Below are 24,370 nucleotides of genomic sequence, written 5' to 3'. Positions count from 1 at the left end.
TGGCAGGGGTGTTTCTGTTGGAGAGACATCTGGAAGTGAAATTTCTTGGTAAAAGGGTATGTACAATTTAAAATTTTGACGGGTTTTGCTAAAGTGCCAACACGTTGCACTGATGTGGCCTCTCATGGACAGGGAACGGGCGTCCACCCCGGGCAGCCCTGAACGCTGCAGTATTTGCCCCCCGTGGGAAGAAAAAGAAAAAACCACCTCCTGGTTTTAACTGTGTTTCGAGCCCCCCCCGCTCTCGGCTGCCCCCGTGTAAGGACTGGAGCCAAGGACCGGCTGTCTCCCGGGGCTGTGGGAGGCGCAGCAACCGGGCAGACGGACAAGGAGCTCAGTGGCCGCGTCCCCGTGGGTCGTTAAAGCCCAGTGGTGTCGGCAGGAGACGTGCCCCCGAGAGGAAATCGTGGGGAACCTTCCGCGAGGAGTTAACTTTGAAAACTTATTAGCACTGAGTTAAAACTCGCCTGTAAATCTCAACTTTAACATATGTTGAGATTTCTCAATTCGAGAGGGGTTAAACTAGAAGCAGCATGTCAACGGTTCTGTCTTTGGTTTCTGGACTTCCAAAAGTAAGTGGCCCCGTTTTGTGTAAACGGTGCCTGTTAGCGAGCGCTCACAGTGCTTGGCAGTGACCGTGACTTCGGGGAACCCTTGGAGCACGGACGACACGTGCCGGAAGTTCCACCCCACGTCAGGGCCTCTGGGTATCAGTGAACGTGGTGAACCGCGCAGCCAGGGGGGTGCTGAGTCTGAGCAGGTGCACCGCCAGGGTCCCCGGGGGCTCAGGGGGTCTTACCCAGCCGGTTGCAGGGGTTCCGTTTGAAGAGGGCTCTGAGCAGACTCTGGGCCTCCGCGCTGAGGAACTGGGGCATGCCCAGCTTGGCTCTGCAAAACACGGCCGTGTTGGAGGTGAGACGGGTGAGCGGCAAGGGGACCAGGCCTTGCTGCAGTGCTTTGGGGGCCGGCTGTCAGCCCTCGCAGATCGAATCCAACCAATGAGACCCGTGGAGCTATTTACAAAAGCTGTACTCATTGAAAAGTAATAATCCATGAAAAACAAACAATAACAATCCCCTGAACATAAACAATATCTTAAACAGAAACGCATTTCCTGGAGTTCCTGTTGTGGCGCAGCAGAAAGGAATCCGACTAGGAACCATGAGGTTGCGGGTTTGATCCCCGGCCTCACTCAGTGGGTTAAGGATCCGGTGTTGCTGTCAGCTGTGGTGTAGGTCGCAGACACAGCTCAGATCTGGCGTTGCTGAGGCTGTGGTGTAGGTGGGGGGGCTACAGCTCCAATTAGATTCCTAGCCTGGGAACCTCCATATGCCTCGGGAGCAGCCCTAAAAGGACAAAAGACAAAAATAAACAAACAAACAAATAAATAAATAAATGCATTTTCCAAAACCACCAGCACAAAGGCTTTGGAGAGAGGAGTGGCCTTGTTTACACCCTGGGCACACCCACTAGGCTTGGTGTTACGGCAGGGTCTCTTTTCCGCCTCTGGCTTTGCCTGGGCCCATGCTCTGGGGGGCATCTGGGAAATGAGGGCCCTGCAAATCCCAGGGCCTGGGCCTCGCTGTGGGGACTCCATGACCACAGGTGGGTGCTGCCTCTTAAGAAACGCTCTGTCCCTCCAAAGTGACAGGTTGCAAGGTCACAGCGGGATTTGCTGGAGGAACTATCTGGCTTTAGGAAAAGGTCTTATGCCGCTTAACATGAAAGGGATGGGGCTGTGAATAAACAGGAGACACGTGTCATCGCGTCACGTCATGTCACACGGTACAGGAGATCCCTGCTGACACCCTCTCGTAGGGCTTTTTCCACAAATCTCTCTCCTTCTGTTTACCTAACGATGGAACCTTCGGAAAACCGAAGGTGCCTCTGGGTTTATAAAAGGCATAAGTCTTTGCAGCAGAGCTGGCCCCAGGACAGGAGGCCTGAGCTTCTGGACCCCGATTTGCCTCCTCCACGGTCATGGTCCCTTGGGCCGCGTCTCTCCCCTCGCCATCTCCCCCGGGGGGAAGCCCGTTCACATTTAGGTGTTACAGTGAGGCTGCCTTGGGTTTGCCCTTCTTCCTACGGTTCTAAGAGCAGAACCCACTCTCGGGCTCAAAGATTCTTCCGCAAATGAAGGAGAACGTGGGTGTGTTCCCGGCCACGGGAGCCACGAGATTCCCGCCCACACTGGGCAGCAGAGCCGGGCACCTGAGTGTGGGAGGGGTGCTGCCGGTTGGGAAGGAACTCTGTCCTGAAGGTCACCCCCCGTCACGTCGGGAGACCCTGCCCCTGGACACCTGGGACGCCTTTTGCTGATGGAAACTCCTTCTGGGGAGAAGAGTGCGGCGGAATCACCCAGAGATCCCACTGGCCTCGTCTGCCGCGGAGAACCGGCCGAGAAGGCCCGTCACCGTCACGGCTCCCCACCCCCGGCCCCAAGGACGGACGCTCCTGCCGGCAGGAGGCGCTAACGGCGCGGGCCCTGGGCGGCGTCTGCTACTCACTTTAGGACGAGGGCCATGGTCTCCTTCCTGTCCTTCCCCTGGAACGGCAGGGACCCCGTGAGCATCTCGAACTGCAGAGCGACACACAACAGGGCGAGAGTTGAGACCCCTGGACTCACGGTGAGACACCCCGATGGGCGAAAGGCCACCCGCGTTCCCTTGTCCACCAAATCCTGGCCGATGAAGGGCAGCCGCCGCCGCCGTGTTCCGTGTACAGCCGCGAACAGAACTGCATCGTGGGCCTCGGAGCTCACTGGGGAGGGGGCGGACGGGGGACACAGTGAACGATCCAACTCTCCGGGGCCGAGAGGCGCCCAGTGCTGCAGAGGGAAGTGGGGGAGGGCCGGCGGGGCGGGCAGACACGGGCGCAGCCTTTGTGGGGTTGACTGGGCACCCTCTCCCCATGGAGGCTGTGGAGGGGCTGAGGAAGAGGGGGCGGGGCCAGAGCGAGGAGGGGGCGGGGCTGAGCGAGGGAGGGGAGGACAGCTGACTTGCCCTAAAGGCGCGCTGGGGATCAGCGAGCTGGTACAGTCTGCTCCCCGGGTAGGCGGCCCCTGCGCAGGCACAGCACCCGTTTGTGGAGTGATTACCCTGCCTCCCCTCCACGAGGTTCCTTCCAGAACAACCAGCTCCACAGTGCGAGGTCCCTAACTACCTGCTGACACCCAACACAAGGGCATATATGATGATGAAGCTCAGGAGATGCTTCTTGATGATGAAGAGGATGGGGTTGAAGCTAGCTCTTTCTTCAGAGATGGAGGAAGGGGAGCGTTTCAGCATTTCTCTTCGCAATAAAGTGGCTCAGGAATTTCTCAGTATTTCAGTGCCTCCTTAAACCAGAGTACTGCTTATGCAGTGAAATACTACTCAGCCACAAAAAAGAATGACACTTGCCATTTACAGCAGCATGGATGGACTTGGAGGGCACTATGCCAGGTGAAATAAGTCAGAGAAAGACAAATACTGTAGATAGCACTTACATGTGGAGTCTAAAAAACACAACGAACCAGTGATGATAACCAAAAAAAGAAGCAGACTCACAGAGAGACAGACAAACTCTTGTCCCCAGCGGGGAGAGGGCGGGGGGAGGGGCAACGTGGGGTAGGGCTAAGAGGCACAAACTCCTGTGTATAAAATGAGCCACGAGGGTATATTACACAACACAGGGAATACAGCCAATATTTTATAATAGCTATAAATGGAGTATAACCTTTCAAAATTGTGAATCACCATATTGTACACCTGTCCCTTATGTAATATTGTAGAGCAGCCATACTTCAATTTAGAAGAGAAAGAAAAAGAAAGCAGAGCATTCTGATGAGCATGCCTGGGACACCATGTCCACTGAGTTTGCTCTAGGTCACCAGCGCAAACGGATAAAAGTCATGGTTTGTGATGGGGTCCCACGCTGGAGCATGTGAGCTGGCGGGGCACCGGGGTGACACATTCACCAGCCAGCGCCAGGCAGGCTGCAGAAACACGCCGTGGGCTAACAAGACATGACTGCAGCTTCTCCGAGCTGCCACAAGCCTCCAGGATGTAAGTAATGTGACACACCTAAAGCTGTGGCTCTCAACCTGGGACAGTTGAGATGTTTGCCACCATCTGGGGACAGTCGGGATGGGGGGGGGGGACTGGGGGTGTCAGAGCCAGCGGCATCTATTCAACTGTCTTCAAGGCACAGGACAGCTCCCACCACACCCTCCAGATGGGGAACAAGGAGCAGCACCACTGGGACTCGAGCAGAGCCATGGGTGCAAAGGCACCTGCAGAAAGAGAGGCTAACCCAGGGGTCAGAGGGTAAGGCAGGGCGGGGTGTCCTGGGACAGCTGTGGGGCCACCCTGGTGGGTGGTCGCCCACGTGGAGATGGCCTGCATCTCAGCTGAGGCCACTCAACCCCTGAATAGTGGTGAACACAGCGTCAACCGCATCCCAGAGCTAACGCTCACAAGGCCCCAGGAGGTGACAGCAGCGCCACCCCCTTGCCCCGTGCTGACTTTGCTTCATTTGCTGTGATTCTGTTTGGGGAGCAGCTTCTTGCTTACGGTTTGACTTTCCTCGCAGGTGGCTGGAGGGGCAAGAACGTGCTGACCCTGGAACGGGGCCCTGCCCAGCGAGGTGACGTGTCACTGTGCACCATGAGCTGGCACCCTGGCTCACGCCGCGCTGGCTGCTTCCTGAGCTGGTTGACACAGTCGGCCCTGCAGATCGAGGTCAGCGGTCTGTCTGCTGACAAACCCGACACAGCAGCCTTTCTTTCTGAGCCCAAGGGCCCAGGACCAGAACCGGAAGGACAAGTGAGCTCATGGGTGCCAGCCCACCGTGGCGCAGGACACAGCCCAGAGGCCCCAGGGCTGGGCTCGAGGTGTGTGTAGGAAAGAGCCGGGCCCCGTGCTAGCTGAGCCACCCGCATCGGCCTCCGTAAAGTCCCGCAGCCTCAGGTTCCCGGTTTCTTAGATGCGCAAGACGGAGGGGCCTGGGCAGCCCGGAAATTCCACGAGGTTGCCCATCCAGCGCTAGACTCCACGGCGCCAGAAGCCTGGTCCACGCAGAGAGGCCGCCCGCCCAGGGTTGGCTAGGGGATGGGCAGAGCGAGGGGGACAAGGAGGGAGGAGAGGAAGGGGCGCAGGTCCGGGGCAGCAGCTCCACTGCTGTTGTGACGACAGGCGGGGTTTGTTACGTCTCTCTCTGAACACACAGGCCAAAGAAAATCCAAGTTTCTAGATGTAGGTATAAAAGCTTAACTCACGTGTACTTTGGTGATTTTTATGACCAAGTGGAGGGACTTTGTGTGTGAAATAAGACAAGCATCTTCAATACAGAAACAGCTGCGTCCTTTAAAATCCTTCCGTGAAGCCCGTGAGAGCATGAAGTATAAAGAAGGTTTGACTCTTCACGCATTTGCGCCCTGGTCTGAATCCCAGCTCTGTTTCCCAAATGTGGGAACTTGGGGAGGGCAGAGAGGGGGCTGCCAGGAAATGCCAGGGTCGGGAATTGGGTGACTCTCCTTGTCCCAAGTCACACAACAGGCATTGTTTTCTTTGGCTCATTTCCGGATCTCTGAGCCACAGGGACCAGTGGATGACAGTGACACGGGCACCTTGGGGACTTCAGATGCCATACCATGAGCACATACCATGAGCACGCCGAAGGACCACCAGTCCGCGCTCTGCGTGTGTCCCCTCCGGTTCACCACCTCGGGCGCCATGTACTCTATGGTCCCGCAGAAGGAGTACGCTCTCTTGTCGTGGTCGATGGCCTCCTTACTCAGCCCGAAATCTAGAGGGAAACAGCGCACAGAGCTTGGTCCCTGGGTGGCGCCCTGCCAGCCTCCTCCAGCACAGTCTGGGCACAGCAGACCCTCCTGAGGCCACGCTGCCCGCAGAGGCTGGGCCCCGAGCCCACCACCTCTCTGTCTGTGGGAACCTGCAAGGGCCAGATGCTCCTGGGGTCCCCAGTCACCACATCTCTGATGCCCAACACGACTGTCCCGGGTATCAGAGCCTGTGTTTAGCAGCCACACCCTGGACTGGGAGCTCGAGGCTGCCTGATGGCCAGGATGAAGGCGCTTGTTCCAAAGGACAGGAGGAAGAAGGGGTTACAGGCAGAAGGCTACCCAGGAAGCGGGTCCCTGGTTGGTGAGAAACGAAGGGCAGACAAAGTCAGCCCGGGCTTTAGAGCATTTGCCGAGGGGCGCCCTCCCCTCGATCCCCACGAGACCTTCAGCTGAGGCCGCCGTCCCCCAGCACCCGTTACTGCACGTAGTGGGTGAAGGAGGCAGTGTGCATGCTGGTTCTGAGGTTACAGACTGCCCCGGTGTCATCATCTGTGGGTTTAAGGCTGAGTCACCCTTCCTGGGGCCACGTGAGGAGTGAGCTCAGGCTAAGAGAGAACGAGGGTCTGCTCGCTCACTGCCAAGGTCACCTGCGTGCTCACCAGAGTCTCAGCAGTTTGTCTGTCATTTACACCTGGCCAAAATGACAAACGATTGCAAACTACTAATCGGGATCACTAACCAACAACAGAGACCACAGTGATAAAATCTGAGAAAGCCCAAACTCTATGCTATCACAGATAAATCTGACGCGGTAGCTCGCACTTATTCCAGCCACTGCTGCACAAGTGACATTTATATAACACACGTGCAGGTCCTCAGGCAGCAGAGAAAACATGCCCAGGGTTTGCAGAACCTTCCATCTCCACGACCTGCCACCCTGGCACTTTTGAACTGTCTTAACCAGCAGAAGCGAGGTTTACTTTCTCTGCTTGTTAAGGGCTCATCTCTTCTGCGGCTGGACTCGTGGGAAGGTACGGAAGGCACCCACAAGAGGTCAGGCTGGACTCGGTGGGGGGCAGCTCCCACCCGTGGATGCTGCTGGCGCCTTGGACCTGGGCCCCCCAGCCAGGAGGACGCTGTCTGAAGGTCTGGCGGATGAGCATCATGCTCCTGTGCGTTATCCGCAAGGCTAAGTGCCTGACCAAGTGCCTGACGTTAACAAGCATTTAAACCAGTGAGCGAGCAGTTACGGTCCGTCACTCGGGGCGTCTGCTGGGTCCTAGGGCGCCATCAGGAGCAGGTGGACCAGCCCAGAGAAGGGAAGAGACACAGACACGTAACTGGCCTCGGGGAGGCTGCTGGGGCCACAGGGCAGAGAAAAGGAGGCTCTGAAGACAGCGCCAGGTAGAACAGGTGCCCTGAGCGGGAAGGGGCGCCTCTGGGGCGCGGGGGGGGGGGGGGCGGAATGGTTCAGGGACCGCAAGCCGGTGGACATGGGGAGCGGCTGGGTGTGGAGATGGGGCCAGGACCAGGTCAGTGGGGCGGCCGACAGGATGGCCCCCGATCCCAGAACCTGTGAATGGGTCACCTTCCCTGGCAAAAGGGACCCTGCCGGTGTGACTAAGTCACTATCTCGGGGTGGAAGGTCCTCCCGCGCCAGCAGGATGGGCACAGTCAAATCCCTTACGTGGATTTGGGGTAGAGGCCAGAGTCAGGGAGGCTGGGGGTGCTGCCCGCTGGCTCTGAGGGCGGAGGGCGGCCGTGAGCCGAGGGAAGCGGGTGGCTGGAGAAGGCGGCAGGACCACCTCCCAGAGTCTCTGCCAAGGAGGGCGGCCCTTTGGATCTGAGCCCCGTTTTGGACTTCTGGCCCCAGAACTGCACCATGACGAGCTTGTGCTGCTTTAGCCACCAAGGTTGCTCACTGAGCAGGAGGAAACCAGCAAAAGTGGGTGTCACAGAAGGAGCGGGGGTGCTCGGCCCGACTGAACTTGGAGGGGCTTGAGGTTTCCAAGGGGGGCGGCCCTGAAGACGTGCTGAGACGAGGGCTGCGCCTCCAGATCCTTGCGCAAGGTCCAGCGATGCAGGGGGTCAGCAGGGAAGGGGCTGGAAGGGCCTTAGGTCAGCAGCAGAGAAGGAAGGATCGCAGCCCTGGGAAGTCTGAGCATCTCTAGCGCTGGGCGGGCACACTGACCACTAAGCTGCAGCCTCGGAGGGGGGCAGCCCCACCAGAGACCTCTCTGTAGGCGCTGGGGGGTCAGAGGGCTTCACCTCAGTGGGTCCTCCTCCCCTCCCCCTGGTGCCGGGGCCAGTGAGCTTCTACAAACCTGTGATTTTAATGTGCCCCTCTTCGTCCAGGAGGATGCTGAAAGAAAGGGGAGAAAACAGATGCTTGAAAGAGACAGGACACGGAGGGGCATGGAGACCCCAGGGTCGCCTGCTGTTCCCCGATGCTGCTTTCAGATCACTGTCCCCAGGCCAGAGCTCCCACTGGGTCCGGAGCGTATCCAGATCCACGGCGTGCGGGGGCACGAAGGGGCACCTGAGTCCTTGTGCCGCTGCACCAGGCACACACTGGCGACTGAGGCTTGAGACCTTCACCAGCCCAGGCGGAGGGTCTAGGGACCCCTAGACTGTCTGTCCTGGGTGATCGGGACAGAGAGGGCCCAGGGCTGCCCTGGCCTGTGGAGACTCAGAGGGGGTTTTCTGTAGCCGGGCGGGCCCTCCACGCCACAGCCCATCCGGTCTCCCCGCATTTCTCCACGAGCCCCACCCCAGCTCTCAGGACCAGCCCCGACCTCTGGCCCCACAGGGTCCCTGGTCCAAGCCCTCACCATGCCAGCGTGAGACAGCTAGTTGCCCCGCAGGAAGCCTGGCCCTGCTCATCCCAGCTCCCCGGACAAAGCGAGGCTTGCTCCTCGGGGGAGGGCAGACTCCAGGCTGTCAGCCCCCAGTCCCTGGGTCCTGGATCCCCCGTCTCTTCTTCTGCTGTAATTCAAGCCTGGGAGGTACCAGCCCAGCTCTAAAGAGACCAGGACGTGGGCTCTGGGGATTAACACGTGCTACCTTAAACACATCCAAATCCACAGACAGAGGTGGAAAGGTGGTCCCAGGGCGGGGGTCGGGGAGTCAGTGTTTCATGGGGACAGAGTGTGGGTTTTGCAGGATGAAAAGAGTCTGGGAGACTGGACGATGGTGACAGCAGCACGACAGTGCGCGCGCTCTTACGGTGACGAGACGGGGTGCTCAAAAATGCTCAGGATGGGGGAGTTCCCTGGTGGCCCAGTGGATCAGGGATCTGGCGTTGTCACCGCTGTGGAACAGGTTCCACCCCTGGCCCGGGAGCTTCCCCATTCTGCAAGCGTGGCCAAAAAAAATGTGGTTAAGATGGTAAAATTTATGTTCACTTTACCACAATTGTTAAACATTGGTCATGGGATTAAAAATACCCATTATTTTATGGAAATAGGAAGGAAAAAGTTACATCATATAATTAGGATGACAATTTATAATGAAAGAAGCCAATGTTTTTATCTTTGCTTTATCAGTTATACTTCATCTTAGCCCAGAAGTTAGCAACTTTCAAAATTAATCCCTACTAATTCTAATTGACAACAAAATCCTTTCTCTTCAGCCCTGAAATTAAAGCCTTATTTTTAACTGTGAAGACCCCTCTGCCTTTTAACTAGAGGGGTGTCACGTTCACAGGTGCCCAGGGCTCACGGCGGCCGTGAGGACCTTGGCCGAGTCTGCTGTGACGGTGGCCTGAGCACCTGCCGTCTGGGGAAGATGCAGCAGTTCGCAGGCAGGACATGGCTCTCGTGGGGACAAGAGCCTTTCCCGGTCATTAAACATCAACGCGTGGAAGCCATGCATGGGGAGCTGTGCCCTCTGGTCGCAGGCAAATGCCCGTCACGTCATGGTGTCCACAGTGCTCCTGGTTTCTGGGCAAACCAGGAGTTTTCACCAAGGACTGCCTCCTCTGAATGAAATGGCTTCGGAGCAGTTTGTGTTTTTCTCCGTACAATGCATGTGACCAAGAGGGGACCTGGAACAAGGCAGGACTCGCTTCCTGTGCTCTCAGGGCCTAGGCTGCCTGCGTCCCAAGCCTGTGGGGCCCCCAGGGCCCCCTTGTGCAGGGGGGCGTGGACCTGTTGGGGGGCGGGTGGGGCGTTATCAACCACGTCCCAGGGCAGTGAACAAAAATCGGTGACTCTGCCCCAGGGGTCACTGTTAGAGCAGCCAATGGACTAACAGCACCCTCTGGCTCCCCTTCTCGAGGGGATCCCTCCTGGTTTCTGGGTCAGCTCTGTGCGGAAGACACCAGGAAAAGACCCGAAATAAGAACCCTGTTATCGGGAGGGGCTTCTGTTGCCAAAGATACTCGACTCTTCCTGGAACTTGGGCTCGGGAATCTGGTGCCACTGTCTTTGGGAAAAGCTCGCGGAACAGCCGATCGGACCTGTCACCTGGAAATGGGCTGGGAGGCAGGTGGAAGGGCTTCCCAAACCTGGAGCGGGGGCAGGGCTGGCCTGGAAGAGATGAGCTAGCGAGGTGGGGGCCGATGGCCATGTGTGAGACGCTCCCAATGCAGGTCGGGCCCCACTCAAGGGAGGGGGCGGGGGTGGGGGCAGAGGAGGGGCAGCGGGCTCCCCTGGCCTCCCTCAGTGAGTGTCACGAGGACCAGGTGAGAGCAGGACAGGGCGTCCCAGACCAATTGGCATAAGCCACACCTGTGTCCGGACAGCCTGCAGGGGCCGGCAGGTGGAATCCCTGCGTGGGGGGGCAGGTGCCAGCCCTGGGACGCCCCAGCCCCCGCCGGACCCACACTCCCTAGGGAATTAGGTACAGCATCCCGGTCACACGGGCAGCAAGAGAGGCTGTGGGGGGCCCTGCCTTGTCCCCACTCACTTCTCCGGTTTCAGATCCCTGTAGATGATCCCCAGGCCGTGCAGGTGGTCTAAGGCCAAGGCCAGCTCCGCCAGGTAGAACTTGACATCCTCCTCGGTGAACATCACCTGGGGGAGAGCAGGCTGCTCAGACGCTCCGCTCAGGCTGCTCGGGACGCGCCCCCACGGCCCCAAGGCTCTCCGGCTCCCACAGCTCCTACTCCTCTGGCCCCACAAACCATGCGGCTCTGGAGGGTACGTCTGGGTTTATATTTTACTATGAGTACAAACAACTAAACCACAGCAGGAGGGGCTGGGACAATGGGCCCCAAGGATGACTGAAAAGAAACGGCTCCAACTTCACCCCTTCAAGTTCACGTCTTCCGCCCCCGCCCCCGCCCCGGCTTTATGCACACCTGCCTCTCTGAGTTCTACCACACACAACGCGCTGCTGGGTGTGATTTCTGCAGTCACCCGACTAGGAAGCCAGGGGTACAGGAGCCACTGTTGACCTGCACCACGAGAAGCCAACGTCACAGAGACCTGAGCCCATGTCACCCCTCACTTTCTCTGAGGGCAAATGTATGAAAACCCAGTATAATCAGAAGGTTGCCTGCTAAGCTCGGGATCAGAATGAGGGCAGCTCGGGGAGCTGAGTGGTGCAGCCTCAGGCTAATGCAGACGGAGCGCCCCTGTGTCACCAAAAGATGTTTCTGAGCCGGGCCAGGCCGCCTGCCCCGAGCCCTGGACCTGGACGGGGACATTAGGGCGCGGCCAACCCTCCCTGCCCTCTGGCCTCTGGAACCTCCGGTTCCGTCCGCCACGCTTGGCTGCCACCTTTCTTGGCTGGGCATTTCTTTCCTGGACCGGGGAGCACATTCAGCGGGCTGCCCTGTTGAATTCCCATCTGCCCGCTTTTATCTGTGTCTGTGCATCAGTGCACGGGCGCGGCTGCAGTGGAGGCTCTGGGCAGCCGTGCTGCTCTCCTGTCCTGCACACACGCGTGTGCCGAAGCACAGATGCGCACCCCCCCCCCAGCGCCCTCCCGCCCCTCTCTGTCCCTGAACCCTAGGCAGAAGCCCACAGCAGCCCCCGTTACCTCCTTGGAGAGCCTGGTGAAGAGGTCCCCTCCCCGCAGGAAGTCCAGAATCAGGTAGAGTTTCCCCTCCGTCTGGAAGGCTGCGGAAAGGGGGAGAGAGGTGAGCATCTCGGCATTGTGGCCCCTGCGGGCAGACGTTGTTCCCCTGGGCCCAGACTCGGGGTGCAAAAAGGCCAGCTCTCTTTGGGGCAATAGCTGTCGTCTCTAACACTGGGGCATTTCAGAAAGAGCCCTGGAGCCGGGCTGGAGACGGCGTGTGGGGGCAGAGCTTGGGGACGGCGCTGAGTTCTTCTCTCTGGCTTTCATGAAGCGTCTGGGGATTTTCTCAGCCCTCCCTCCCGCTTTCCTTCCCTCTCTCGCACCTGCCCTTGTTAATCGCAAAAAGGGGATGGACCGAGACAGGACGAGCCTGTGCCTGGTCCCTCCGGCTCCGTCATCACTGCGAACTCAGGGCTTGGGGGGCCGACCTTGCTCTCGGGTGTCTGCTTGAGGAGCAGGACCCCGGCTCCGACCCTTTGCACAAGTCTCCTCGCCTTCCCAAGGTGCTGCGTCCAGACACCTTGGGGTTCGAGGACACCCTCCACCTGCTCCTTCTTGTCGGCCGCGTGGACCGTCAGCCTGGCTCCCTGTCCTTGGCGGCAACGGGGCTCGGGTTCTAGGTCTGGTCACCACGTGCCGCAGCTCCGGGCGTGTTGTTCACATTTCGGCCCCGCCCTCCAGGAGCAGGGGCAGCCAAGGGGCTGCCTGCACGGGAGGGTCAACAGCAACGGATGGCCGTGGCTGCTGGACGGTCTGTCCCTGGAATCTATTCCACACACGTAGGAAATGCAGCTGGAAAGTGGGCCGACATCCCACACTTGGAACTTTATATTTTCTGAAAGTAAATTCTAAAAGCATTATACATGCTGCGGTTTGAGAAATACAGAGCCTGGAGCTGGAAACCTTTTGTCGGAGTTGTGTCAACTGCAGCGGGGATTAAGCTCCGTCCAGGGCTTGATGGGCAGACGGAGAGCAGGGATCTTCGGACCAATCTCACAGGTACGTGGAGCATGCGTGTTAAAGCCCAAGACCCCAGTCCTTAACTTCTCAGAAAAATGCCCTGAAGCCAACTGAAGCGACATGTGGACCGGATCTGACACGAGCAAATGAGCAGCAGTGGAAGGAGGCACTCTGGCCACGCTGGGCTCTAAGGGCACCTGCCCCGGCCTGAGGGTCTGGTCGCCACTGGCCAGCAAGCTCCCGTCTGCACTGGCTCTTCTCATTTCTGCAAGGACAGGCCACGTGCCTTCCCAGCAAGTCTTTCTAGACTGTGCTCTCGGTCACATCAGAAGTCCAGGAGTTCTCACCATAGCTCAGCAATAATGAACTCGACAAGTATCCATGAGGATGCGGGTTCAATCCCTGGCCTCGCTTAGTGGGTTAAGGATCCAGTGTTGCCATGAGCGGCGGGGTAGGTCACAGGTGCAGCTTAGATCCTGGGTTGCTGTGTCTGTGGTGTAGGCTGGCAGCAACAGCTCGGATTAGACCCCTAGCCTGGGAACCTCCATATGCCACAGGTGCAGCCCTAAAAAGACAAAAGTCCACTAGCAACAAAGAGCTCTGGCCTCCTGTCTTGGCGAGTATTCACACCTTTACCCCAGACTTGTATGAAAGTCGTGCACAACCTCCCCCCATCCCATGCCTTTGGGAATTTTTTTTTTTTGTCTTTTTTTAATGGCCACACCCACAGCATATGGAGGTTCCGAGGCTAGGGGTCGAACCAGAGCTGTAGCCACCAGCCTACACCATAGCCACAGCAATGCGGGATCCAAGCCGTATCTGCGACCTGAACCACAGCTCAGGGGAATGCCGGATCCTTAACCCACTGAGCGAGACCAGGGATCGAACCTGCATCCTCATGGATGCTAGTCAGGTTCGTTAACCACTGAGCCACGATGGGAGCTCCCACCCCCATGCCTCTGGACCAACAAAGTTCACATCCGCCCCTGTCCTGTCCGGTGCTTCACCCGCACGAGTTACGCAGGCAGAGTGAGCTGGCGCACGGCCTCCCTGACCCTGGGTCACCAGCTCAGGATTTTCCACTTGAAGATTTCACTCAGGGCTTCTCTGAGGAGGCAGAGGCAGAGGGCAAACTAAGAGGCTTTGTGTGCAGCGGAGACACGTGGCCTCAGAAATCGGAATTATTCCATCTGAGTCTCAGTTTTCTCTTCTGAAAAATGGAAACAACAGGCCACCTCGAATGGGTGCTTTGGGGAGTCAAAGAGCTACCATCTTTAAAATGCTTAAAACAAGGCATTTCATGCTGAGACAACACAAAAATATGTCAGAGACACACCTCGTCTAGCTTGACTGAGTCCTTATTTTTAAGCCACTTTATCCACGATGATAATTTAATTAATGGTAACCTCTCCTCCCTCAGATGAGGTCTGCCAGATAAAACAAGGCGTCTTAGGAGTTCCTGCTGTGGGGCAGTGGGTTGAGACGCCAACTGCAGGGGCTCAGGTCCCTGCAGAGGTTCAGGTTCAATTCCTTACCCGGCCCAGTGGGTAAGAGGATCTGGCGTTGCCGCAGCTACAGTGTAGGTAGGTCGTAGCTGTGGCTCAGGTTGGGTCTCTGGCCCAGGAACTTCCATGTGCCGTGGATGCAGCCACAAACAAACAAGCAAACCAACAAACGCACACAGGGCATCTTCCTCCCTCGGAGCAGAGCCCCAAAGATCGGGAACGGGGGACCCCGCCGAGGCAGGGCCAGGCGCCGAGAGCAGGAGGGCCTCTCCCTCTATTTCCGCCCTCTCTGTTCTGCGGGAGGGCTGCTCCAGGTCCTCTGAAAAGTAGGTTATTTATTTTTTTCTGCATGTACCGTAGTGAAGCTTTACGATGAAGGGGTGGTTCACTTCTGCCAAAATGTCTCTCTCCATCTTCGATCTGACTCGGTCCCGAACTGCAAGACAGAAAGGCGGACTTAGATTCTGGGGAAGGTGGGGTACAAGCCACTCGATGCAAATAAGTTCCCCCAATTGTTGGTTGTAAGATTTTTCCAACATACACGAACGTTGTAAGACTGCCTTTAAATCCTTCACCCAGATCCAGTGCCTGTTGGACTCAGTCGGGGAATGGGCTGTTGAATTCGATGCCTGTTGAATGTCCGTTTGATACACTGTCTCTCCCTCCATCCCTCTCTCCCTCCCTTTCGCTACACATACACATATTTTAGCCCAAAATCCGACAACAAATTATCGACACCGTGACACCCGACCCCTGGTGCACTTACACGCAGCATCTCCTAAGCCAAGGACCATCTGTTACTTAATCCTAACAGGACTGACCATCATTGCACAGCATCATCCCATAGTCAAGCCACACTCGCTCTGCCCCCGTGTCACTTACTCTTCGTTTCCCAACCTCAGATTCAGTCGGGGTTCACACACCACCTCTGGTTGTTACATCGCTTTACCCCTTTTGCTTCTGGGAGAGAACGGTCCCGTATCTTTACCCCCCTGTGCTTTTGTGGGTTTGCTAAGTCCAGGATGGTTTCCTCGTCGAGTGGTTCTGTGTGTGTCTGACTGTTGCCCACCAGTCGCTCTAACTCCTGTATTTCTTGCAAACCGGGATTAGGTCTAGAGGTTTTGTAAGATTGAGGCTAAGCACTTTTGGCAAAAAACACATCCCAGGTGACGCTGTGAGCCTCGAGTTGCAGCAGGTGGGGGCGGGGACCTCCTTAGCCTTGCTCACGGGCGCTCAGGTGCAGGAGTCAAGCTGGCACATCACTGGCCTGTCACTGAAGGATGTAAACAGCGAGTAACCTGCTGGTGACACTTTCCATGGAGCCCTGGGGGTCCCCTCGCCAGCCTTCAGCCCTGGCTGCTGTACGTGATCCTTGCTTGGGTCACGGAGGCTTTGGGGGTCACAGAACAGCAACTGTCTCATTTCCGATGCAACTGGCGATGGAGAGGGAAACTCCTTCTTTCTCTGTCCCTGAGGGTGACTGTGGACTATGGACTTACAAACAATGACTGTGTGTTGCGACCAGTTGCAATATTATTCTTTCTGGTGCTGACATCGTACAAAGTGTGGCCATCGGGGAACGCAGGTGGAATTAGTTTTGAGGCAAAAACAAACAAACAAACAAACAAACAAAATCACCACCTGAGAATAAGAGCAACTCCAAGATCCCCATAAGCAACTGGTGCGTCCAGGGTGGGTCCCAGTGGTTTCCCACGGCCCTGTGCGGGTGACGGCAGGAGTCTCTCTCAGGTGTAAGTGTGACAAGTACCATGAATATCAGCTTTTGGACCAGGTATTTAAGTCGGCCATACTTTGGCCTTTCTTTCAAAGTTTTATTTAAGAAGTCCTTCCCAAAGGATTGTTGTAATTACAAAAACACAACAAAACAAAACCAAACACACAACTCAGCACACATGGAAAGCAGCACTGGCCAGCATGGGGAGAAGTTGGGAGAGGGGGTAAAATGCAGCAGGCACTGTGGGAAACAGCGGGGCGGGTCCCCACCAAGTTGAACATAGAACATACAACCCAGCAATTCCACTCCTGGGCACATGCCCTGCAGAGCTGAAAATGGGAACTCCAACAGGTATTGTACACCCCACGTTCCCGGCAGTACTACTCACAGCAGCAAAGAGATGGAACCAACCCAAGTGTCCATCGATAGGTGACTGAATAAACAAAAGGGAGTCTGTCCATGCAGTGGAATATTACTCAGCCCCGAAAAATAACATTCTGACACAGGCTACAGCAGGGATAAACCTTAAAAACACTCTGCTAGTGAAGTAAGCCAGATTCAAAAGGACACATACGTATGACTCCACTTATCTGAGGTCCCTGGAGGAGTCAAAGTCAGACAGAAAGTCTCTGGTGGGGGCCAGGGGCTGGGGGAGGGGAAGTGTTTATGGGGCAGACTTTCTCCTGGGGGTGATGACAAAGTTTGGGGTATTGACAGTAGCGATGGTCACACCATATCACGAATGTATCGAATGCCACTCAGAGATGGTTACGACGGCGGCCATCGTAGTCGGTACATTTTGTCATGATGAAAGAGAGCAGAAGGCCCTCCCTGTTCCTGGTCACAGGACAGCCTCCTCTTGCACCCGGTGCTCAGCCTCCTTAGGCTCCACCCGGGGCCCTGGCCACTCACTTCCCCCTGGGTCTGTGGCTGGGAGCCTGGAGCACACCCTGGCTCCGTCTCTCCCAGATCACAGGTGGCTCCCTGCTCAGTCTCCTCCTCTGTAGGTGGGAGATGATGAGGGCACCTGCCTGGTGGGGTTACTACAATGGGGCAACCTGTGCACACTGCAGGGCCAGGCACGCTCACTGCGTGGTCACCTGTGGAGCTGGCTTCACCGCACTGGTGATTCGGGGCTTTCTCTGATCCTTCTCCCGACTCCGCTGCTTGGCTGCTCCTGCGCAGACCCATGCCCTGTAACTGCAGTGGAGGACGGAGGCAGGACCCCAGGGGAGGCGAGCGATGACTCCACGGAGCCTGTGAGCACCCCGTTCAGGGGCCCCCAGAGGGCGGCTGCTCTTCCTCTGGGGACGCAGCAGTGAGCACATTCACCTCTGGAGGGATGTGAGGTGCTGGTGTGTGACGGCCGGTGAGCGAAAGCTCTGGGCGACTCCTTCGGTGTGACTTCTGGAAGTTTTGATACGACTCTCTAATTAAAACACATTTCATCTATTCCTCTTTCAAAAAGTTGTTGATGGTATAGGTGAAATAAGGGGCCTTGTCATTAAACACGACTGCAGGGACACAGCAGAGAGGAGGTCCTATGGCTCCATCAGGATGTGCCCAACACAGGCTCGTTCCCTGGCAGCTCTCATGGGTCACCAGTGTCCTGTGGAGGAGGGTGACCACAGGGCACAGGCAGCGCAATTCCTAGGAGACGGGACAAGGAAGCACTCTGCTCCCTGCCCCTCCCGAGCTACGGGGCTCCGCCAGGGTGAACCCCCAAAGAAGGGGTCTCACGAGTGTTAACAGACACCCAAGCTGAAATCCCCTCTCAGGATAAAAGATGCAGAGGATGCCAGCTAAAGCCCCTGAAGGAGGAGAGGACACGAAACAGCAGGATCAGAAAGACGTCTCTCGAAACACATGTACAGGCTGAGAAGGAGACCTCGGATGGAACTTGTAGGCAGGACCGCAGGAAGGAAGGGCGGCCGTGTCGGTGACGTGGGACCCAGGACCGCCCCTCCCAACAGGGGCAGACAAGAAGTCTCCCAGAGCAGCTGCTGGGTGGCCTGGGCCCCCCCACACGGTGGGGGGCCTGGGGCTGAGTGATAAGCAGAGCGGGGCCGAGACAGGCGGTCTGCTGTCACCCCAAAAGACACATCCTCCTGGGGGGAGAAGCCCTGTCCCCCATGACCTGGTGAAGCCGGTGGCAGAGGAGAGGGGCCTGCTCCTACGCCTGGTTGGCCATCTCCTCTCGAAGCCACTCTGACCTTGGTTAAGATAATCTGCAAACCTTCTGAACAGGGCCGATGCCACTGTCGCTGAGTTCAGATCTCTGGCAAATGAGGAACGCTCGTTAGTCCCGCATTAATTATTGTGTTTGTCATGGAAAACCAAGGCCATGATAAGCCTGGTGAAAAATTAGAAAATGAGATCTTACATTCAAATTCCCAAGCGGCTGTCCAATTACAGCGTGAAAATAAATATATACTTTCTCCCGACGTTTTACACAAAAATAAATCCCGGGGTGTGTGTGTGTGTGTGTGTGTGTGTGTGTGTGTGTGTGAGACTGGGTCACTTTGCCGTACAGCAGAAATTGGCACAACATTGTAAATCAGCTATAACTTAAAAAAAAACTCAAAAAAAGTTACATATTAAAAATTAAGTGGGAAAACGCTAACAGAGATGAGCACGCAACTGATGATGTCTGGGCGGGAGTCTTTCTCGAACAAAAGCGGCGGAAGCCAAGAGCAGAGGGAAGCCCCATGGACCAAGTCAAAGCACAACCACAAACTTCCCACCCAAAAGGTCATGCGATTAAAAGGCAAACGAAAAATGTAGAGATTATCTGAAACAAACAGAAAAAGGGCCAGGAGCCTAAATCAACACAATCTCTACACCCTCTTACTGTGTCTCAAATCACAGGAGAAACCCAGACCCCAGTCAACAGCAGAGAAGATGCATCGTTTGGGGATATGATGCTTTCACAAACGTGTTCTCTAAGACTGGCCCCAGGGCATGAACTGGAGACACACAGGCATACTGGGTCCAGGGGGGCAGGAAGCAGGCAGGGCGAGGACTGGATCGCCGCAGACGACTAACGAGGGACCTGACCAGGGCCGAGCTACCACAGTGTCACAGGACAACTGTCACAGGGCAATGCCCTTCGGGTGTGAAATAACAACGAGAGGCCGGCTCTCCAAAGGCGACAGGGGGAGGGGTCTCCAGGTGTGTGCCAGCCTACACCCTGCCTCCCACTGCCCACTGCTGCTGGTGGCAGTCACTCAGGCCCCCAGGGATGGAGCCAAAGGCCTGGGACCGTGCCTCGGCCTCCCGATGTACGGCTGCGGAGTAGTCCCTCCACCAAGAAGGAAACCCACACGGAGAGAACGGGCTTCATTTGCTGACACCGAGGAGCTGGCGCTGCCCCTTGGATAAGGGCCCCGAGGGGTTCTGATGTCTGCGATGGAGATGCAGCAAAAAGAGAGCCCAGTGAGGTGCCCTCTGTCTCCCTCCGTTGTTACGTCACTGTGTCACCGAAGCACAGGAATGGTGGGACCCCCGCGCCTGCCCGAGAGCAGTGTCCCCAGCCACCTCCCGCTGGGTGTCCCCAGCCTGCCCAGCGTCTGGAGCCTCCCTTGATACTGACTCTCTGCTGCTCCACATGTGAGCCTGGAATCGAGTGGGGCTGGCGACCTGAGATGCAAAAATCCAAATGTTCTAGGCTATTTCGAGATTCACAATAAACTGAGGATAAATGAAAACGCTTGGTGCTTCAAACCAGCCCTGCCCTTGTGGTTGGCCCTCAAGGCGGGGGACGAGGGCGACGTGCTGTCCTTGGCTGCTGTGCTCTGTGCGGCCATCTGTGCCCTTCGTGTGTCCTTCAGCCTTCAGGCGGTGCCACCTCTGGGGCTGAGAGGAAGGTGGAAGCCCCTGTCCACCTGCCCCACCCGAAGGGCAAGCTCTCCTCCCCAGAAAAGGAGGGGACGCACACCGTGTGGTCACAACTCAGATCCAGAGCTGCTTTCTGGAACCCGCCCCCTTCTCTCAGGTGGGGCCTGTGTGCCCCCAACTTCCAAGCCTCTCCTCGCCCCCCATTAGACTATTCAGGGGCACGTCCCCTGCCCTCACCCGTGAGCTCCTGCAGAATCGAAGGTGCTGGGCTGGTCTTCTCGCCTCCACTGCGTGGCCTGCGCCAGAGCCCAGGAGTTACAGAGCTGGCCAATGGCCCTTGGAGCCCTAACAAAGTGTCTTGAGACCCAGAGTCCTCTGAGGTCTCTGGGAAGTGAGACACAGAAATGCAGGGAGGTCCCTTTTGCCAGGCGGCCCAATGACTTGGCAGCCTGAGTGGTTCTGAGCCGCAAGGCTCCCTCTGCGTCCCTGCCTCCCTCGCACGCACGTCACCAAAACTCTCCGTAAAACGGGGAATGCGACCTCATAGTGCCAGCTGGAAGCGCTCATGAACTTGACCTTGAAGTTCTCAGCACCTGCAAGCTCAGAATCCCTGGTAACAATACGAACCTGCTCTGGAGGATGGATCTGCTGCACCTGCGATGAGGCGGGCCCGGAATCCTCTCGCTGGAGCTGGACGCCATTGCTTGCATGGTTCTGATTTTAAAAGAGCTCCATCGATACGCATGCTACCTTCACATCATGTGATACATCACGCCCGATACGACGTCGCCGTATTTCACCACATTCTATTACACAGAGACCGTGTTTCCAAAGACAGTGAAGGGGAAGATAAAAACTGGCGGGAGTTCCCTGCTGGCTCAGTGGGTCACGGATCCGGTGCTGTCGCTGCTGTGGCACAGGTCTGATCCCTGGCTCGCATGCCATAGGCGCGGCCAAGAGAAGAAGAACCACAACAACAAGTGTGGTCCCATCAGTCATGGTGAAGGCAAGATGGCCAGCTGGGCAGCACAGCTTGGAAGAGCCGCAGGGCGGTGGGGCGGGGCTGTGACAGCCCTGGGGACCCGGGCGCAGGACAGCACACGCTGCACGTGACTGCGGGTCCACAGGCTGCCGCGGTCACAAGGAGGCCGGAGCCTTTTAACCGGTCACCAGGGTGCTGACGTCCAGGCTCTGGCCAGCGGAGTGGCCACCTACCTCCTTCTGCCTCTGCCCACAGACCCTGCCAGGCCCGAGGTTATACCCTGAGGCGTCTCCTGTTTGCGGAATAAAAATCCGTCTCCACACAAGGTCCTTCAGCCTTCAGAGGGCTGATTCCCAGTGAAAGCCCCCCCCCCCCCGGAAGCTGTGTCGTAAACACGCGGTGGCCCAAATGCACTTACTCCAGAGAAGAAAGGAAGGCAGACAGTGATGAATAACACAAATAAAAATGCTCACCACGGCAATTATCGTATCAGGCGCCGCTTCTCAAAATTTGTTTTTCCATTTTCTTTATGCTAAATTATTTAAAACAAGGAGTTTCTGTGTCACTCAGCAGGTTAAGGATCCGGCGCTGTCACCACTGTGGTGCGGGTTTGATCCCTGGCCTGGGAACTTCCACGGGCTCGGCCAAAACCGCGTTACTTCAAACAAGGCCAACAGGGTTACTTGTCCCTTCTTTACTGGAGAATCCTTCTGTGGGGAAAAGTTTCATATTTACAGGCAGTAAAGATGCAAGTAACATAAACATCTATTTCCCGCTTTTTATCTCCAATGCAAGAAAAGCAGTTCTGGTAGAAACGGACAGATGGACGACACCACGACAGGCAGGAGGCGCGTAGCGACAAGTCAGGGCTGTGACACGGGACGCTCATGTGCTCCTTCGGTCTGACATCATCTGCGAAGAGGCTCCCTGAGCATAAATACCCGGCTAGAGCAGGGCAGGCGTCCTGACGGGAAATGGTGCCCTGGACGTGGGGCACAGGCCGGACCCAGGCGCCCGTGACCACGGGAGGAGCAGGGATCCAGACTCCACCCCCTCCAAGTCACGTGATTCCACATGAATGGCTTCGCTGCTTCATGCTTCAGTTTCCTCTTTTTTTTTTCCTTTTGCCTTTTGTCTGTCTTTTAGGGCCACACCTGCGGCATACAGAGGTTCCCAGGCTAGGGGTCGAATAGGAGCTACAGCTGTCAGCCTACACCACAGCCACGGCAACGCCAGATCCGAGCCGCATCTGCGACCTACACCACAGCTCAGGGCAACACCGGATCCTTAACCCACTGAGTGAGGCCAGGGATCGAACCCAGGTCCTCAGAGATGCTAGTTGGATTCGTTTCCGCTGAGCCATGACGGGAACTCCCAGTTTCGTCATTTGTGAAAGGAGGATAAGAACAGCCATGGGGCGCTTGCAACGTGAGTGTGGAATCTGCCTCCCTTCCGCCCCCCCCCAGGTTTGAAATCATCCAGATGTGCATCAGCGACACCAACGAACTGGCATGGAAATGAAATCTGTTCAAACGAGGGCACCGATGGAAGCCTAGTCTCTAAGTCAGTATTTTTATTATTTTTAAAAATTTTCTTCTCTTCTGGACGCACTTGCAGCATATGGAAGTTCCTGGACCAGGGATCGAATCCAAGCTGCAGCTGTGACCTATGCCACGGCTGCAGTGATGCCAGGTCCTCAACTCACACACCACAGCAGGAACTCCTAAGTCGGTGTTTTTAGGCCAAGCATCTCAGAGAAGAGGAAACAAAATGGTGCTGCGGGTGACATTCCGAGGGGTGAAACTGGGGGGGCTGGCTCTGGGTAGGGACTCTTTCTAAGAAGTTGTCATCCACAGGAATTTGATCCCCTCATTTCTGACCTGGTCACCCCACCCCCGCACGCACGCACACACACACACACACACACACACACACACACACACAGCTTCCACATTCCCTGGAGCACACGCCGCCGACATTCCGAGTGCAGGGATCAGGGCTCTGACCCACAATCAGAAAGCACCGTTCAGGAGGTCCCATCATGGCGCAGTGGTTAAGGAACCCAACTAGTATCCATGAGGTTGCGGGTTCGATCCCTGGCCTTGCTCAGTGGGTTAAGGATCTGGCGTTGCTGTGGGTGTGGGGTAGGTCACAGACGTGGCTTGGATCCTGCGTTGCTGTGGTTGTGGGATAGGCCGACAGCTACAGATCCAATTGGACTCCTAGCCTGGGAACTTCCATATGCTGCGAGGGCGGCCCTAAAAAGACAAAAAGACAAAAAAAAAAAGGAAGTGCCGTTCAGGGGACCACTTCCCTCTTGCCTCCCAGCCAGGGGCCCGGTGACCCACCCACAGCTGCCATGAAACACACTGAAGTGACCATGCTGGTCTATTAGCTACCTGCTCAACAGATAGATGCTGCTGGAATAATATATATTTTTACCTTTAGAGTTATCAGAACACAATATATTTCCTTTAAAGCGGGAAAGTGTATCACCTTTGGGCTTAGAAAGTTGACTTATGAGGAAAACAGATGAAAAGCTAGTTAGGCGTGAGAACACAGATGAAGTCCCATTAGAAAACTATCACTGCAAAGACACATTTCATATAAACGCTCTTCCGCACGGTGGAGAGGTGGCCCAATGCTCGTGGAAAGGGGAGAGTTCTACCCAAGAAGCCGTCCCGGTGGGTTTTGCGATCCCCGCAGGTGCCAGGCCTGCTGAGGAACCGACAGGACTGGTGGCCACACAAGGATCACGGCGCTGCCCGTAGCTGGAGGAAGCAGGGCTGGACCTGGACGGAGGTCTTTCTAACCCGATGGCGGTGAACGCTCGGCCTCGTCCTCACTCCCGCCACTCAGGCTCAACAGAACCTCGACGAAGGGAGTCCTAACACGCCAGTTTTCATGGAGAAGAGGACGGGAAGTGGTAGAGCCGACCCTGAGCCCGTACATCCTTGACAACCGGAGCCTCACGTCAAGATGAGCGAGGCGGGGTCTGTTACTGACAGCATCTCACTTGGGCAGCAGGAAATGGAGGCCGGGAGAGCGTCCCCAAGGGGACACGGCCAGGAGAGGCCACACTGGACGGGGCCCCGAGGTCCAGCGTCTGTGCTCCCGACCACCGGCGGGTCCTCTCGCTGGCAGCCCACTAGAGACACCCGGGAGGTGGGGGTGCAGATTCTCGTGCCCAGACCACACCCAGACCAAGGACTCAGGGACGCTGACCTGAACGGGTGCCAGCACCTTGTGAACGTGCAGCTCCAGCTGGCGGCCAAGGCCAGGCAGCACCTTATTAATGTGGGTGGCAGTGTCCCCACTGGACAAACTCCCTAAGCAGGGGGCAGAGAGCAGCTTGCTCCACTTGCGGCCTCCTGCCTGGGGACACGCAGATAAGGTCTTTTTAAGCCACACTCCTCTTCAACCCAAAGCGGGGCGTCGCCTTCGGAATTCCTTCTGCGGGGACCTTGTTGTTTAGAAAGGTCACCTGTGACAACTCAAAGTGGGGTCTCGGTCCAGGACCCCTGTCAACAGGAGACCGCGGA

The 24,370-nt window shown here is 56.7% G+C and overlaps 1 protein-coding gene across 18 annotated transcripts in view; it reads right to left on the bottom strand.

Annotated features, from left to right (window-relative positions):
• Positions 1–24,370, bottom strand: part of RPS6KA2 (ribosomal protein S6 kinase A2) — a 319,578-nt gene that overhangs the window by 50,159 nt on the left and 245,049 nt on the right. For all 18 annotated transcript variants that reach the window (XR_014843479.1, XR_014843492.1, XM_085021807.1 and 15 more), the window contains 7 exons: positions 14,630–14,710; positions 11,771–11,850; positions 10,694–10,800; positions 8,110–8,147; positions 5,645–5,787; positions 2,508–2,578; positions 800–888 (listed from right to left, as the gene is read on the bottom strand). Coding sequence is in view for 16 of the 18 variants with exons in the window: in XM_085021807.1 (XP_084877933.1) it covers positions 800–888; positions 2,508–2,578; positions 5,645–5,787; positions 8,110–8,147; positions 10,694–10,800; positions 11,771–11,850; positions 14,630–14,710 (609 nt within the window). In the remaining 2 variants the exon portion in view is untranslated. The remainder of the gene's footprint in view (positions 1–799; positions 889–2,507; positions 2,579–5,644; positions 5,788–8,109; positions 8,148–10,693; positions 10,801–11,770; positions 11,851–14,629; positions 14,711–24,370) is intronic.

The sequence above is a fragment of the Sus scrofa genome, chromosome 1, assembly GCF_054392235.1.
Source record: "Sus scrofa isolate SSC_HxYL_T2T_F1_AM1 chromosome 1, Sscrofa_HxYL_maternal_Yorkshire_Landrace_v2.0, whole genome shotgun sequence".
NCBI classification, from domain to species: Eukaryota; Metazoa; Chordata; class Mammalia; order Artiodactyla; family Suidae; genus Sus; species Sus scrofa.
Note: the sequence above shows the minus strand (reverse complement) of the source record. Positions and strands in the feature narration are given on the sequence as shown.